The sequence below is a fragment of the Malus domestica genome, chromosome 15 (assembly GCF_042453785.1).
Source record: "Malus domestica chromosome 15, GDT2T_hap1".
NCBI lineage: Eukaryota > Viridiplantae > Streptophyta > Magnoliopsida > Rosales > Rosaceae > Malus > Malus domestica.
The window spans coordinates 1,435,217-1,450,182 of NC_091675.1; the positions used below are offsets into that span (position 1 = coordinate 1,435,217).

The 14,966-nt window shown below is 35.2% G+C and overlaps 1 protein-coding gene across 1 annotated transcript; it reads left to right on the forward strand.

The window, feature by feature from the left end:
- The first annotated feature begins 109 nt into the window (after window positions 1-109).
- On the forward strand, window positions 110-2,249 carry LOC108169219 (probable jasmonic acid carboxyl methyltransferase 2). Its single transcript, XM_008389809.4, has 3 exons — window positions 110-301; window positions 495-1,178; window positions 1,729-2,249. The coding sequence occupies exons 1-3, from the start codon at window positions 227-229 to the stop codon at window positions 2,071-2,073; spliced, it is 1,104 nt and encodes a 367-aa protein (XP_008388031.1). The 5' UTR covers window positions 110-226; the 3' UTR covers window positions 2,074-2,249.
- The last annotated feature ends 12,717 nt before the right edge of the window (window positions 2,250-14,966 follow it).

Consider the following 14,966-nt stretch of genomic DNA (forward strand, 5'->3'; position numbering starts at 1 on the left):
ATGGTACGCAGTGATCAATGACGACTTGTGTGGTTGCAGTACTCCCGCATGGGAGATGGAACATAGCACACGCAGTAATAAGTTGGGACGTTTGTGGTTGCAGTGCTCCCGCATGGTCCGACATGGGGTCTATATATTCACACCAGCATCATTTTAAGGTTTCATAGGGTTTTGTGTGACTCCATCTGTGGAGAAGACGGGGCTGACTTGACTAGGGGAGACTGAGATGGAGGTGCTGCAAGTACTTCACATGAACCAAGGGAACGGCGAGACTAGTTATGCTCAAAACTCTACAGTTCAGGTACAAATTAATTTTTTATTTTAACGACAAGAATGCGTTAGGATAATGTACGAAGGATATTAATCGTGTCCAACTACAAATCAGGGCCAAAATTAACTCATTAATATTGTCTTTCGTTAACTATATGTCTTTTATTATTTTATTATTATTGCATAGATCTCCTTTAGTTAATCTAATTATTTGTCTTTTGTAGGGAAAAATATTATCTATAGCAAAGCCAATCATTGATGAAGCTGTACAAAAATTGTTGTGCTCAAATATAGCAGCAATTGGGAGCTTGGGAATAGCCGATTTGGGTTGCTCATCTGGACCAAACGCCTTCCTAATTATCTCTGAGATAATTGATGCCATACATGCCACACATAGCAGCTCATCATCATCCACAGAGTTTAGAGTGTTTCTAAACGACCTCTTTAGCAACGACTTCAACACCATTTTTATGTCACTCCCGGCATTCTACAACCAACTGAAGAAAGAAAAAGGTGACAGATTCGAGTCTTTCTTTATCTCCGCTGTGCCGGGCTCGTTTTACGGCAGATTGTTTCCGGCCAAGAGTCTGCATTTCGTGCACTCCTCTTCTAGTCTTCATTGGCTCTCTCAGGTCCCTCCTGGCCTGGATTGCCAGGCAGGTGGCAAAGCGTTGAACAAAGGAAAGATCTACATATCTAAGACCAGCCCCCAATGCGTTTTGGATGCATATTCACTTCAATTTCACAAGGACTTTTCGTTATTTCTCAAGTCCCGAGCCGAAGAAATAGTTGGTGGAGGACGAATGGTACTGTCACTCATGGGCAGGTCGTCCTCTGACCCATCAACTCAAGAGAGCTGCTACCAGTGGGAACTCCTAGCTCATGCATTAATGAGCATGGTTTTAGAGGTACCAACAGAGATAAATATGCAATATTTAGTTTTGAGTTTCCGGTAGTTCTCTTCATCTCTCATAAGAATAATTTTCTTAGTACCTAATTCAACCGTTTTTCCTAACAATTTTTACCGTTATTGAGAAACAATACTTCAAGATCCCGTAGAAGAAAAACTTCAGACCTATCAACTGTTAACGTTGGGCACAATACTAGTTGATTGTATAATGTACAATTGAGTTTACGCTCTTTCTTCTTCTTTAAAATGATATTCAAGTGTTTGATTTTATTATGAATGGAGTTTTACACATTAATTTATGAAGAAACCTTTTTTTCTTTATTTTTCCATAAGTAATGCTATTTGGACATAACAAGTCACATTTTTTTAATATAGATGAGACTCGCACACAATAAGCCAACACATATTAAATAGTATATAAATAAATTGTCATCAGTTCTATGTATCCAAATAATTTTCTTATTTTTCATAAGCATATGAGTTTTTAGCGGGTGCAAACATGAGCTTAATTTATTGCCTAGTAACATTTTGTATATGCAATGGTATAGGGCCTCATTGAAGAGGAAAAGGTTGATTCCTTCAACGCTCCATACTATGCCCCAAGTGAAGAGCAACTGAAATTGGAGTTAGAAAATGAAGGATCATTTACGGTGGACCGCCTTGAAGCCTTTGAAATTGATTGGGATGGTGGTGCAGAGATATCCGTTGTAACCAGTGGACAGCGAGTGGCCAAGACCATAAGAGCTGTGGTTGAGTCGATGATCGAATCTCATTTCGGAAAAGATATCATGGATGATCTATTTCGTCGGTACGCCGAGCTCGTCGCGGATCACTTATCAAAATCTAGAACCAAGTACATCAATTTGGTTTTGTCGGTCATTAGAAAGAACTGAGTTTTCTTTCTTTTTTCGTTCACAAATTAAAAATCGAGTCTCATTGTCACTTTCTTAGGTTATTGGTTTGCCGATACTTCGCCATCTATTATTGCTTTTAATTAGTTGTATGAATGTGGTCAATTATTAAAGAGGGTTTTAGTGACAATATATATTTGATAACCGTATGAAGGAAACATGAGTCTGTTTATTATGATAAGTTAAATAATACATAAGTAGTTAGTTATTTAATCAACTAATTAATCACACAACTAATTATAACATACTCATGTGGCCCTTATATGGTTGTCAACATAACCTTGTATTTTTATCCTTCTAAATTAAAAGGGGTGTGTTATCCACACACCCCTTGATAATTTATGTCCGTTGATCTTCTTCAATTCATCCGATCCGACGGTCGAAAATTAAAAAGGTTTGTGAGAAGTAAAATGGGGTGTGTGAATATTACACCCCAAATTAAAACAATACAACAACAACAAAATTGATTGCCAAATTTAAATACTAGATGAAATTAATTTTTAAATCTCATACAAATCAAATATTCACAATCATTAGAGCATCCCCAATGAGAACTTTATCCTCCATGAGGCTACTATATTTCCAACCTTAGCGGGATATTTTATCCCCAATGAGCCGAAAAATGAGGCTACATCCATCACTGGGGCTAGCATCTTTCTTTCTTGGGTAGCATAAAAGCGGGCTACATCTAGCTTTAAAAAACAGTGGGTTCCACAAAAAAAGTAGCAACCCATGTGAGCAAAAATTCTATCACTCTCCCTCCAATTGCAAATACACTTATACTCTCCTTTTATTATAATTTTTAGTTATTTTTTCTTACTTATTTTTCTTGCAATTTGGCTAATTAATGATTGTTTTAAATTTCATAAGAATTAAAATTTCAAATTGATTTAACGTTCATGGGCATTGATGGGTGAAATTTTCAAATAAATTTTTTTTTTTCAAAATTGTATGAAGTAAATTTACCAATTGGTGTTAAGTAAATTGTTGTGTAATACGTGAAAATCAAATTATTTCAGAAGGTGAAGTGAGAATTTGTTTCTTTAAACGAATGAGATTGCGATAAGAGAATCTAATCCAACGAACAATTTATAAGTGATGAAATATAACTTTGTCACAATTTGAACTTTTTAGGTTGAAGGGTTCATAAAAAAAAAATTAAGATAGCACGTCCAAAAATCAACTTAAGAAAAGCTAACACAAAAAAAAAAGATCATTGTTTTATCAAATTACTATATAAATAAATATATATAGCCTCATATAGAGCTCAAAATATATAACCCCTCATTAAGAAAAATTCTTTTATAAAGTTCCAAAGATTATTTGGAGCTCTAAAATAAATTATATCCATCGCTTTTTCAACCTCGTATGCGCCCTTCGCTAAAAATGGTCTTACGCAAAGTTTTTCCTTGGCAAAGATTCTAGGTACATCAAGTCTGTGCCTTTCCGTACAAGGTATGGTGGGGCTATGAATAGATATTTTGTTGCAAAGTTTTTCCTTGGCAAAGACTCTAGATATATCAAGTATGTGCCTTTCCGTACAAGGTATGGTGGGGCTATGAATAGATATTTTGTTGCTATTTAAATAAGAAATTATTATTGACATTTTAAAAATTTTATTCTACATTTCTCAGTATTTTTGTTTTTAAATATAGAAAATTAGAAGTGTAGAATTATAATTTTAAAGTGCTAATAATAATTCCTTTTAAATAAGCAGCTTTTGATGGCAGGACAATGTTGGCGTTTTAGTGCCAGCATCAAGATGGCGTTTTAGTGCAAAAGTCCTCCTCTTAGGGTGGTCCTCCTCCCAAGCTGGACGCTTTTCTGTGACAGATGATTGGACCTTGTGTGTGGCGGGGAAGCTGGACTCCAAAGCTATTTAAAAAAGATGATTGGACCTTTTCTGTGGCAGATGATTGGTCCTCCTCCAAAGCTCAAAAGTTTTGGGTTCAAAAGTCATGGACGGTGAAAGAAACATCTTATTCGTCATCTTCTTAGCTATCTAATTGTGAAGGAGAATGATTATCTCCCCTTTTATTTTTCTCTCCCTCTCCCTCTTTCTCTTCATTTCTATTTGAATGGTTATGATTAAGTCACGTCAACATCTTATATTAATTTTTTTATAGAAAGAGAAAGACAAAATAAAAACTGTAAGAGGAGAAGATGAAATGAGATGTAAAGAGGAAGGAAGAGAATCTTAATCCTATACTTCCTTTGAGGCCATTATGAGGAGGAATTCATTGGTAAAAACGAATAGACCACGTGTTTGTCTAATCAAACGCATTGGATGGGACTGAAATTTAAGAGGGGTATTAGGCCATCTCCAATCGAAGGAGGCTCAAAGGGCTTGTTTTAGCCTTTTGATCCTCCAAGAAATTAATATTTTAATGAATAGTGCAAGACCACATTTCTTACCATCTCCAATTGAGGGCCAAATGACCATATGGCCAAATATAGTCATGTGACAAAAAATCATCTCCAACTGAAGGCCACAGGGCCAAACATAATTTATTGTTTAAATTTAAAAACTACAACAACTTAAATTTAAAAACTACTACAACATCTTTGGGTCAAAAGAAGCATGAAGTAAACGTTTAAGTTTTATGTTGTTAAATGTTTTTAAAACTGTTGTTTAAGTTTCATGTTGTTAAATGTTTTTTTATATTGTATAATTTTTATGTTGTTTAATGTTATTTAATGTTGCTTAACATTGTTTAATATTGTTTCATGTAACTTAATGTTATTTAATGGCTTAGGAAGTTATAAAAAAAATAGAATTTTTATTTTTATGTTTTAATTTTGTAAAAAAAACTGTAAAAAAAAAATTCAAATATAACGGCTAGCTAACGTCAACTAACCTTTGCATTCAAATTTTCTAGCCCGGTGCGAGGTTGGCTGGGTTGGGCCAGTCAATTGACCCTTTGGCCTTTTTTGTTCCGTGGGGCCCACGAGCCCTTTGGCCTAGCCCTCGGTTGGAGACGATTTTCAAGCTATTTTGGCCATCTGGCCCTCTGGACCTTTTGGTTGGAGATGACCTTAATAGGTGCACAAACATCCACGTGGTCCGATCGTCCAATCATAAGAATTTCTCTCTATTGATAGTGGAAGAGAAATTGATCTCTTATGACAATACGTAATTGGTTTTAAATACCGTCATATTAATTTGAGATATCGCCGCAATATCATTTTTATCTGAGAAAAGTTTATCCTAAAAGCAAGGGACTAGTCAAACAAGGGATCCATAACATTATCACAACTTTCCCACAACTGGACTTAATATATTAAAAATTCAAAGAATCAAAGACATTTAGTGGATTTTTTAAACAAAGATTTCAAGCACATTGACCTGAATATATATGTTATCTCCTTGCTCCTCCATTGCTGCAGCATCTCCAAGGGCAAGAATCCCAGCAAGCAACTTGTCTGAACGGAACAAACCGCATCGGACATTCGCTCATTAAAAACATGTTGCACAATGTAAATTATTCAAACACAAAACACATAAGCGACCATCAACGTTAGCAGAAAAAACATGTAAGTCCTAGGATTGACTATTTGCATCAAATGACTGTGTGTCTGTGCCTGCCATTAGGGTCCACCGTGTTGGTGCGGCTAAGGAAACAAAATCTTTAGGTCATGCATCAAACGATTGTGTCTGTACCTACCAAAGATCACTCAAATTTATGTCAGTGGTATGTGGATCTACCTCTTCCCACTAACACAATCTTTAGGTCATGTTTTTTACCAAAACAAAATCTTTAGGTCATGCTAAATCCAAAAGGAAGTGTAGAAAAACAACATATTCTTAAGAAAAAGTTATACTAGATTTGGTTTCTATGCAAGGACTAAGGAGTTAGGAGAAGGTAGGTAAAAAGTGTTGAAGAAATGAAAACAAGTAATGTCAAAGGAATCACTAATTGTAACTGATTAAAATTTGAATTGTTAGACAATATAATTGACCAATATGGTTCAATCTCTAGCAATAATACTGCAACACATGTCCTTTTCAATTTAGTAACTACCACGTCTATTACTGTTCATAATGGTTGGAGACATTGATTTTTGTTAAAGCAGTTCATTGTTCAAGAAGTCAAGTGATATAGTAACTCCTTCAAGACCGTCTAAGACCCAAATCCACCAAATAGTTGAAAATGCTATTAAATAAGTCCGAAGTTCAAATTTCCAATCCCACATTTTGCCATCTTGGCCCATTGTTGATGCTCTGAGAGGGTAGACTTCCAATAACAGTCAGTGCATTCAAGTATTCATTAGAAATCAATTTTCCTCATCCGTTAATGTCTAACTAATATAAATTCAGGATTTCAATTCTTTATAAATTTTTCTGATCGTTCCACCCACCAAGTTACTCAAAATCTGCAGAGAACAACTCAGTAGCATAAGAATAACATGCCTTCCGTTTGCCACACGAAGCTTATTATTCTTTTGGTTGTTAGGCAATGGTAGTAGTATTAGGTGCCTTTTCATGTCTGATTTATCAAATAACCAAGTCAGTGAACTACTCAAACCAAGATATATCAACGGATGATATTCCTCTAGGAAGGATCACCATTCATTGGAGAAACCCTGAACTTCATGGCTGCCATTAACCGTGGAAAGGGGTTTTACGAGTTTGTTCATCTTCCTCCGGTAGTAACTCTCTTTGGTTTCATGATCTACCTTTATAATTTTTCTGTCAAACAGACGGGCCAACAGTCCACCACCAACTGCCCTAATAGTGTTATCCAATTTATAACTTGTCACTTGTACTGTAGATGTGAGGTTTTATCACAAAATGTCTTAGTGTAAATATAAATATAAGTGAAACCACTTAATATTTTATTTTCAATTTTGTTAAATTGTCAGCATCAGATTCTTATATTCTTCTGCAGCACCGTAACTTCTGTGAGTGCAGGCAGGAAATTGCTTTAGGACCAACATATTTGGGGAGACGAGGGTTTTCGTTTCGAGCACGGAGTCAGGCTTCAGCAAAGGCGGTCTTAAACAATGACTTTGGGAGATTCAGCAAGAGATGCTTGAAATCTATCGTTGAGCTACGCAACTGCTCATCATAAAAATATAAAACTTTGACGGGAACAAGTTGAATGGCTTGTGAATGTCTTTTAATTGGAATCACTCAAAAATTCGTTCGTTGGTTTACTTTTTGCTCATAAGTGTTTCGCATGTCATATGTTAGAAATATAAATTAAAGTATCAAAATTTCACCAAAATAATTATCAAAATATACGAAAAATATGATAAAATATATAATATTAAAATCAACTCATAAACTCCTTTGACATAACGAAGAACTGAATGTCACTACCGGTTCTTATTTAAAAATACTTCCTAGGAAATAACTAATGTTCACAAATCACGAGCGCCTTTCTTAAAAAGCATGCCAAATTTTATAATAAAAGTTTAAACTGTTTTTTGAAAAATCATTGAATTTTTGGATATCTAAAAGTGCTTTAATATATTCAGAGAGCATTTCAAACAGATCTTGGGTGGTTAGTTTTTGTGACCTATTTGTATGGTGTTTTGTATATTTCCTTTTTGGAGCAGATAACTTGCAAAGCTATGTGCAAGATGTTGATAAGCGCGGAAAGCGGATACGAACTAGTGTTTAAAAACCCGGGACTAGATTTTACAAAGGACTTCAGGTAAAATACTATTCCGCCTTCGGATCCTATATAAAGAGGCCCAAAATGTCTCATAAATGGGCTTTGTATGTCAAAATTATCAAGGAAACAGAACAAATGCCTATTTCTAAGAATACCGATATTGTTCTCAATTTGGTAATTACTATATGCACAATCCGTTAAGTGTGGGGTTAAAATATTTAAACTCTTCTTTTCTCAGAGATACAGTCGATGTGGAACCCTACAAGCGAGACCAAGAGACCCACCATCATAGCCCGAGGCCAAGGGGACCCACCCATCATGTGGCAGTACGGGCCCGCTTCCTGACTCTGCTACCATGTCGAAATTATCAAAAAGACGGGTCAAAGCCGCACTTCCAACAAAACCGGTATAGTTCCACTTGCACAATCCGTTAGGTGTGGGGTTTTCTCACAACAAGTCTTGATATTAGTTGGGATGAGATTATGATATTTATTTATTTTTATTTTATTTATTTTTATTTCAGATATATAATTGATGTGAGATATTTCAACATTGTATTCATCCTTATGGGCTTGCAGGCCTAAGTTTTCAAAACCTAACAGGCTCAAACTGTATGATTCAGGCCAGAATGAAAATCATGGGAATAATTGGGGATGAAAGGATATAAGGGTTAACAGGCGCGCACTACTGCGCGGTGTTAGCGGATGAAGAGATCAAAGATAATATATTAACCATGATCATTGCAGGTCTGATAGAACAGCCAGCGCAACGATATGGATCGATGGTCAAATTCTTAGACGAGTGATGAGGCGGTATTATACTATATACTTTATCTTACTTTTAGTGTTAATTTATTGGTTATTTTGGTAGAATTTTGATACTTTGTTATGTATTTCAATGTAGGATATTCGACTTCCTCTGAAGCAAAAAGTAATGAAACGGAAGAATTTTGAAGTGATTCAAATTGGAGGACGTTCATATGTCTCTCAACTTGTTTATGTCAAAATTTCAGCAATTTTTACTAAGCGGTTATTTTCTGGCGATTAAATAAATAAGCAGTGCGCGTTGCTGGAAAGTAACGTTTTTGGGCTTTAGTGCAGTTTTTGGAGCCCAAGATGATCTCAGATGAGTTCGTGGCTTTCTGGAGAAGTGTTCAGAATAGTCCAAACTTTAGATCCAGCTATTTTGGGCCGATTTTGGAGCTGATATAGGTCCAAACCGTGGCTGTGAAGGATTTTGGGTGAATTTTCAAGTTAATTTAGGAATATATTTCCTAATTTATTTCAATTTATTTGGTTTCCTAATCTTATTCTAAGACCTTTAGTAGTTAGGGTTTTATTTTGTAGTAGTATAAATAAGGCTTTTTAGCCATTAGGGTTTAAGAGGGAGATAAGGAGGAGGATGCACGCAATTTGGCTTTAGAGAGCTTTTGACGATTCAAGTTTATTTTCAAGGTGTTTTCTATCAATTTTCTTAATAATATTTTATTTTATGATTGTTAGTAACTAGTTTCGTTTGCTAGGACGAGGCCACAAGCCTTAGCAAGAACATGTAGTTTCTTTTCAATTTGCTTATGAAATTATGCATGCAAGTTTTGAATTATTAATCACTGTGTTGAAACTATCTAATTGTCTTGATGATTGACCACCATTACGATATTTAGAAAGGTAATTTGATGTAATTTTGACAGATGACTGTCCCTGGAATTGGCGCTGACTTCTTATGGTTAATATGTGTAACTTTTTAGGATAGACGACACGTCTTAAGGGTTATATGGTTTTTCAAAAGGATTTCACAAAACTTAATAAGTCTTGCATGTTCACATTCGATCTGGACACCACGGACGAGTTGCATGTTAGATATACATTCTATGTTGGAGGTTCCAAGTAGGGCATACTTTAGGAAAACCTAACCTTCAAAATATGCATGCGTAAGTGTTTGGACCCGATTTTACACTATTAGTCTGAGTAATCTAGACCGTTGAATGAGCATAGCTCTTAACCGTTGGATGAAAAATGAAGATAATTTTGTTACTATTAAAGGATAATATTATGGGTTTTATCATAATAATTATCTTTTAATTTGAATCATTTTAGCATTATATCTTCGAACAAGTACAATTCAAGTGGACTTGGAATTCCTGTTATCAGATTGGAGCAGCATGGTAGATTGGGTTTGAAAAGTCAGGATGCGTGGTTTGGGATAATGATGAAGTCATACAAATTGGAATGTCATTGGTGCATGGAAGTTGGACCATAGAGATTCACGGCTTGCGAGGCATTCAAACGTCATCAAAACCAATCTTTGGTTTAGAATGGTGCCATGCAAAAGATAAGGAAGGAGCACGTGGCATTGGGGGAGGGATCTGCAGGGTACGATACCATCAAATATCAGAATTGTTCCCTGGGGCCATTATCATAAATGCACGTGATCTACATCAGGGATTTTGGATATCGCATATTATGTGGAGAAGGTGGCTGAATCCCGATTGAACTCTACAAAGTTACCAGGTCGTGCCAAGCAAGAATTGAAACCTATAAATACAGAGGCAGTGACAACAAGAAGACTCTTCCAATTCAACACACAAGTTGCCCTGCGCAAACCTCGCTCTACGCAAAACCTCTCATCAACATTGAGATTTTTATTTTCTTTTTCACCAACACATTTTCAGTTTGGATAAACATCACTGTGAAGGCAACCGGCGAACATCTTCAATTTGGATAAACAACATTGCCGTTGTAGAATCAGCCGACCTCGAAACATCTTCAGTTTGGATAAACAGCACTGCGTCAAGGCGGACTGGTTATTTATCCAAGTCTCGGTCGAGAAGGGTTTTCAAATCCTTATTGCCAGAGGTCATTTCACGAGCCTTCTTGGTGAAGTGAAGTGTTACGAATCACTAGACTCGGCGTATTGAACACCAAGTTGTTTTATGATTGGATACTCACAAGTTGAGTTTAGAGTTTGGCATTCTGACTGCCGAACCACATTTACGATTAAGACGTACATCTGCTTTGAATATTTGTGTCCATATAGTTTGGTGTCGATTCGGCGTGCTTATACTCTTACGAATATAATCGCCGTGATCGAATCCGACATCAACGATTTGTGAACTTCGTAGAACTAGTAGCCTTGTCTTCAAGCTCTATAACCTGAAGGTCGAGACGTGTTCCTTCCTCGGCTGCAATTGCAAGATCGAGAAGTCAGCAGTGCATCCGACGCAACATCAACATATTTTACTCTTCGGTCGAGCTCGGCCGACGAGTTGGCACGCCTCACATCAACCGAATGACGTAGTTAGCTCATTAGTTACTCGGCCTGCGCGCCACGTAGGCTTGATAGTTTTTAGGGTCAACAGTAAGTCATAAGTAATTGGAGAATTACATAAGATTGTTAAGGTGACAGCGGAACCCTAGTGCTTAAATTTATTTTCAAAACTATTTTCTTTTGTTTTCTTTACTTTCTCAACTTATTTAATTATTTTTAATTAAATTAGTTTTTAATATTTTAGGTCATAAAATCAACATTTTCCAAAATTTGTTTTCAAATAATTAATTAAGATTTGGTTTTAACATAAATTATTCATTCAATTTCAATCCCAGTGGAGAACGACCTTGCTTGAGCTGTTATACTACGATAACCTTGTACTATTGCAAGTATTTTTAGGTGTTTTTATCCTTACTTTTTATAGGTGGTAAAAATCTCTATAACGAGAATCTGGAAGTACTTCACACTCAAAGTTCAAGCGTCACTTTCTCTTATTATTTTTTTATAGCTGTATTAGTGAATAGTATGCTACTTGTTTTGTTTGATTGAAAAGGAAAGAACAACTTGGCGAGAAAAACTTCTTCGAAGTCATTTCATTCTTACAGTGGAGCATTACCGACATGACGTATGCTTCTTATGTACTATAATATACAATATCACGTTACTTTTGACATTTGTGTTATTTGACAAACCTATTATCGTCTACAAGGTTGAGATTACACATGCGGACTTCTCTCAGTAGTGTGGACTGATGGCAATTGATCACATGGTCACATGCTCGATCGTTCTTGAAGACTTGCAAGTTGCAAGTATTAAAAACGATTGTTCTTGACATACTTCGTATAATTGATTGAACAAATGAGTGGTGTGTGTCAATTAGGTGGTGAGAATCCCTAAGGTTGGCTTCCATCGATGCCATGGTTTCCAATACTTGCTGCGAGATGGAAGGTTTGAGCTCTGAACAAATTAAATATGTTTGTTTCATTTACTCTCTCTCTCTCTCTCTCTCTCTCTCTCTCTCTCTCTCTCTCATCAATCTCTCTTTCAGTGATCCTCAGACTCAGAAGTTCAATCCGTCAAGGTTTGACGTACGTATGAATGGATCAAATTCACCTCATTCAATTAATTTCTTGTTAAAATTAAGTTAAAATATGTACTGTACGCGATTAAAAATTACAGCTTACAACTCACTGAATTCGACTTTTTGATAAACTTAACTGCATGCATGCATGCAGGATGTATAGGAGTCAAAAGCACCGTACAGCTTCTCAGGTTTTGGGATGGGAGGGAGGACATGCCTGGGGATGGTCATGGCCAAAGGCCCTGATCTTGGTCCTTCTCCATCGTCTCATCATTACGTACAAGGTCCACACTCCTACTTGTTGAATATGGGTAGTTAGCTTAACACTGTATTTAAAATCACAATTAGGAACATATTAAATCAGCTTTGTTATGGATAGGAATATTCATAAGACGAAGGCATCGTTTCATTGTCTATCTTTTCATTCAATTAGGGATTTGTTTAAAAATGTTTTTAAAATGGCTCAAATCAATTTTGGTGAAAATATCTTTGGAACTGCTCACCCGCTTTGGAATTGAACACAATATAAAACCCTCTACTATGGCGAAAACGACAAGTACACCAAATTTGACCCTAGAATTCGTGCCAGAAAAAGATTGACTACAAAGTTAGAATCTCTTATCTGTCTTCCATTTCGGGATCATTCAACTTAAGATAATAGAAGGTAGCCTGAGCAATTCCAAATTAATTAAGGTGCCAAAAATACCAGCCAAGCTTCCCGGGAGATGGCGCCAAACTGTCTCCATTTTTTTCTATACAAACAATAATATATACTAAATTAATTTAAACTACATAAAGAACATCCAAATTCAAGTGCGAAGAAATAACATATTGTTTTAACTAACTTAAATAAACTCAAACCTACTTTTGATTTTGTTAATTAGGAGCAATATACATTTTTTGCAATTGAAAAGGCCAATGTGCCTTAATTAATTAAAACGCACCATGACACCCCCAACTTACAACCATTTTGTCGCCTATAAAGGGAATGATCAGTGGGTAATACCATATACCTTTTGTTGGATCATTTTCCTTTCTATTTCACTCACTTTTTTTTTAGAATTTCTTCCTGTTCTTTTCCCTCATGAGATTTTTTTTAAAGACGATATTATGAAATAAAATTACATGAATTGAACCATCATAGGTCATTTTCAGGTAATGTCGAAAAAAAGGTTATAAAGACTAGTTTAATTACCACTTCACTTTTTTTGTTTTGAAATCTATGGATAGAGACAATCCACGTTCCACTAATAAATCAACTTTCTACATCACTTCTTTCATCTCCTTTTTATTATCTCAATCACTATTACCCTCTCTGTTTTAATATACATACTCTACCCTTCACAAGTAATTAATTTTTAAAATTTCATTTGCATTGGTTTGAAATAAGAAAAGCAAAACCAAAAAAAAACATACTACTTTGTATTTAATTAATTAATTAATTAATCTCAGTTTTCCATATTTCAATTATGCATGGATATTTTTTTTTTCACTCACAAGTAACAAGAGCCACCCTGAGAATGTGCAGAAGGTGCCACCACATAGGGTCCCTGATTCGGAAAGGCCCCACTAAGGACTCGTTGGAAATGCTTTTAAAATGACTGAATGTGTTTTTTTTTTTTGTGAAAAATGTTTCTAAAACTAATCGTTAGTAAAAATGCAAATGTTTTTTACACCTAAAAATATTTGCACTAAAAGCACATTCCAAACTAGCCAAAATTTCTTGGATTATTAATTTCAATCTTTAGTTCTACCTAATTATCATTTAAAGAAACGTTAAACAAATACTCTGAAAAACTCTTCCATCAATTCAACATCTACTTCACTATGTATTGTTGTACTTTTTTCTTTTCATTTTTCAGCTCTAATAAATTAAAGAATCCAATTGTTATTTAAAATTCAGACAATGACATTGAAAGTCATCAAACTAATTTCTCATTCAATAAGCACAACCTAATAAAACAATTCATGTACATGATCTGTAACATAGACACTTGAAAATGCTTAGTATAAGGACTCGGCATTTGGGTTTGATTTCTTAATCGCAAATTTTAATTAGCTGGGGCCAGAATTTTGTTTTAAGTGTGTGAGTTGTTTCATTTTAGGGTTGCAACATGGATTATATATCTTCTCTTTAGGATGCATTCTGCTGTTTATGATGTTGACTTAGCCAATCACTGCATATGCCTCTCCATTTGTTTAAAGAAAAGCACCGTTTAATTGTGACTTGCCACCAACTTAATGCAATCTAGTGTGTGGTGTGGCCTTCTAATTAAAATCCTAAATTTTCTTTTAGCACCAACTTTTATCCCTGTTCTGTATGAAATATATGAGACAGAATAAATAGGTATAAACCGGCTACTTCACCAAGAATTTGAGAGGATTAATTATTTGATAATTAAGTAATAAAAATTTGAAAGAAAAAAATGTAGGGCATGTTTACTTACATATAATAGGAATTTAAATCATTTTGATTTCAAGTTCATTTCGTTTACTAAACCAAATCCTTCACTTCTTAACTTTTCTATATATGTACTAACATGTATAGAATTGGAACAGTGAATTTCCTCGTAAAATTCGTAATCAAATGCTTAAAAATCAAGAATCAAATCAACAAGGGATGACTTGTTGATCTAGTTTCATTTTATTACTACCCATATTTCTATGTTGTGTCATTCTTTCCTTCTCTCGTATATTTCTCGAGTAAACATGGCCTCATTTTACTTTCATAAGATGGTTATCAAGAGAAGCAATAACAAAAACCCAGGACAAGGGTAGTATTGCTCCAACAAAATATAGAGACAACTACATTATACAAATCAAATCTTTTATACGAGTTTATAGAGCCAAACTTATCGGTTTCAGATCAACAATGTTGTTTTTTTTTTTAACGTTTTTGTGGCTGT

Excerpts from the sequence above, each read along its gene's own strand:
- LOC108169219 (XM_008389809.4), top strand. The coding sequence starts at position 227 with ATGGAGGTGCTGCAAGTACTTCACATGAACCAAGGGAACGGCGAGACT. Across the intron at positions 302-494 it reads CTCAAAACTCTACAGTTCAG|GGAAAAATATTATCTATAGC; the intron begins GTACAAATTAAT and ends TGTCTTTTGTAG. Across the intron at positions 1,179-1,728 it reads TAATGAGCATGGTTTTAGAG|GGCCTCATTGAAGAGGAAAA; the intron begins GTACCAACAGAG and ends GCAATGGTATAG.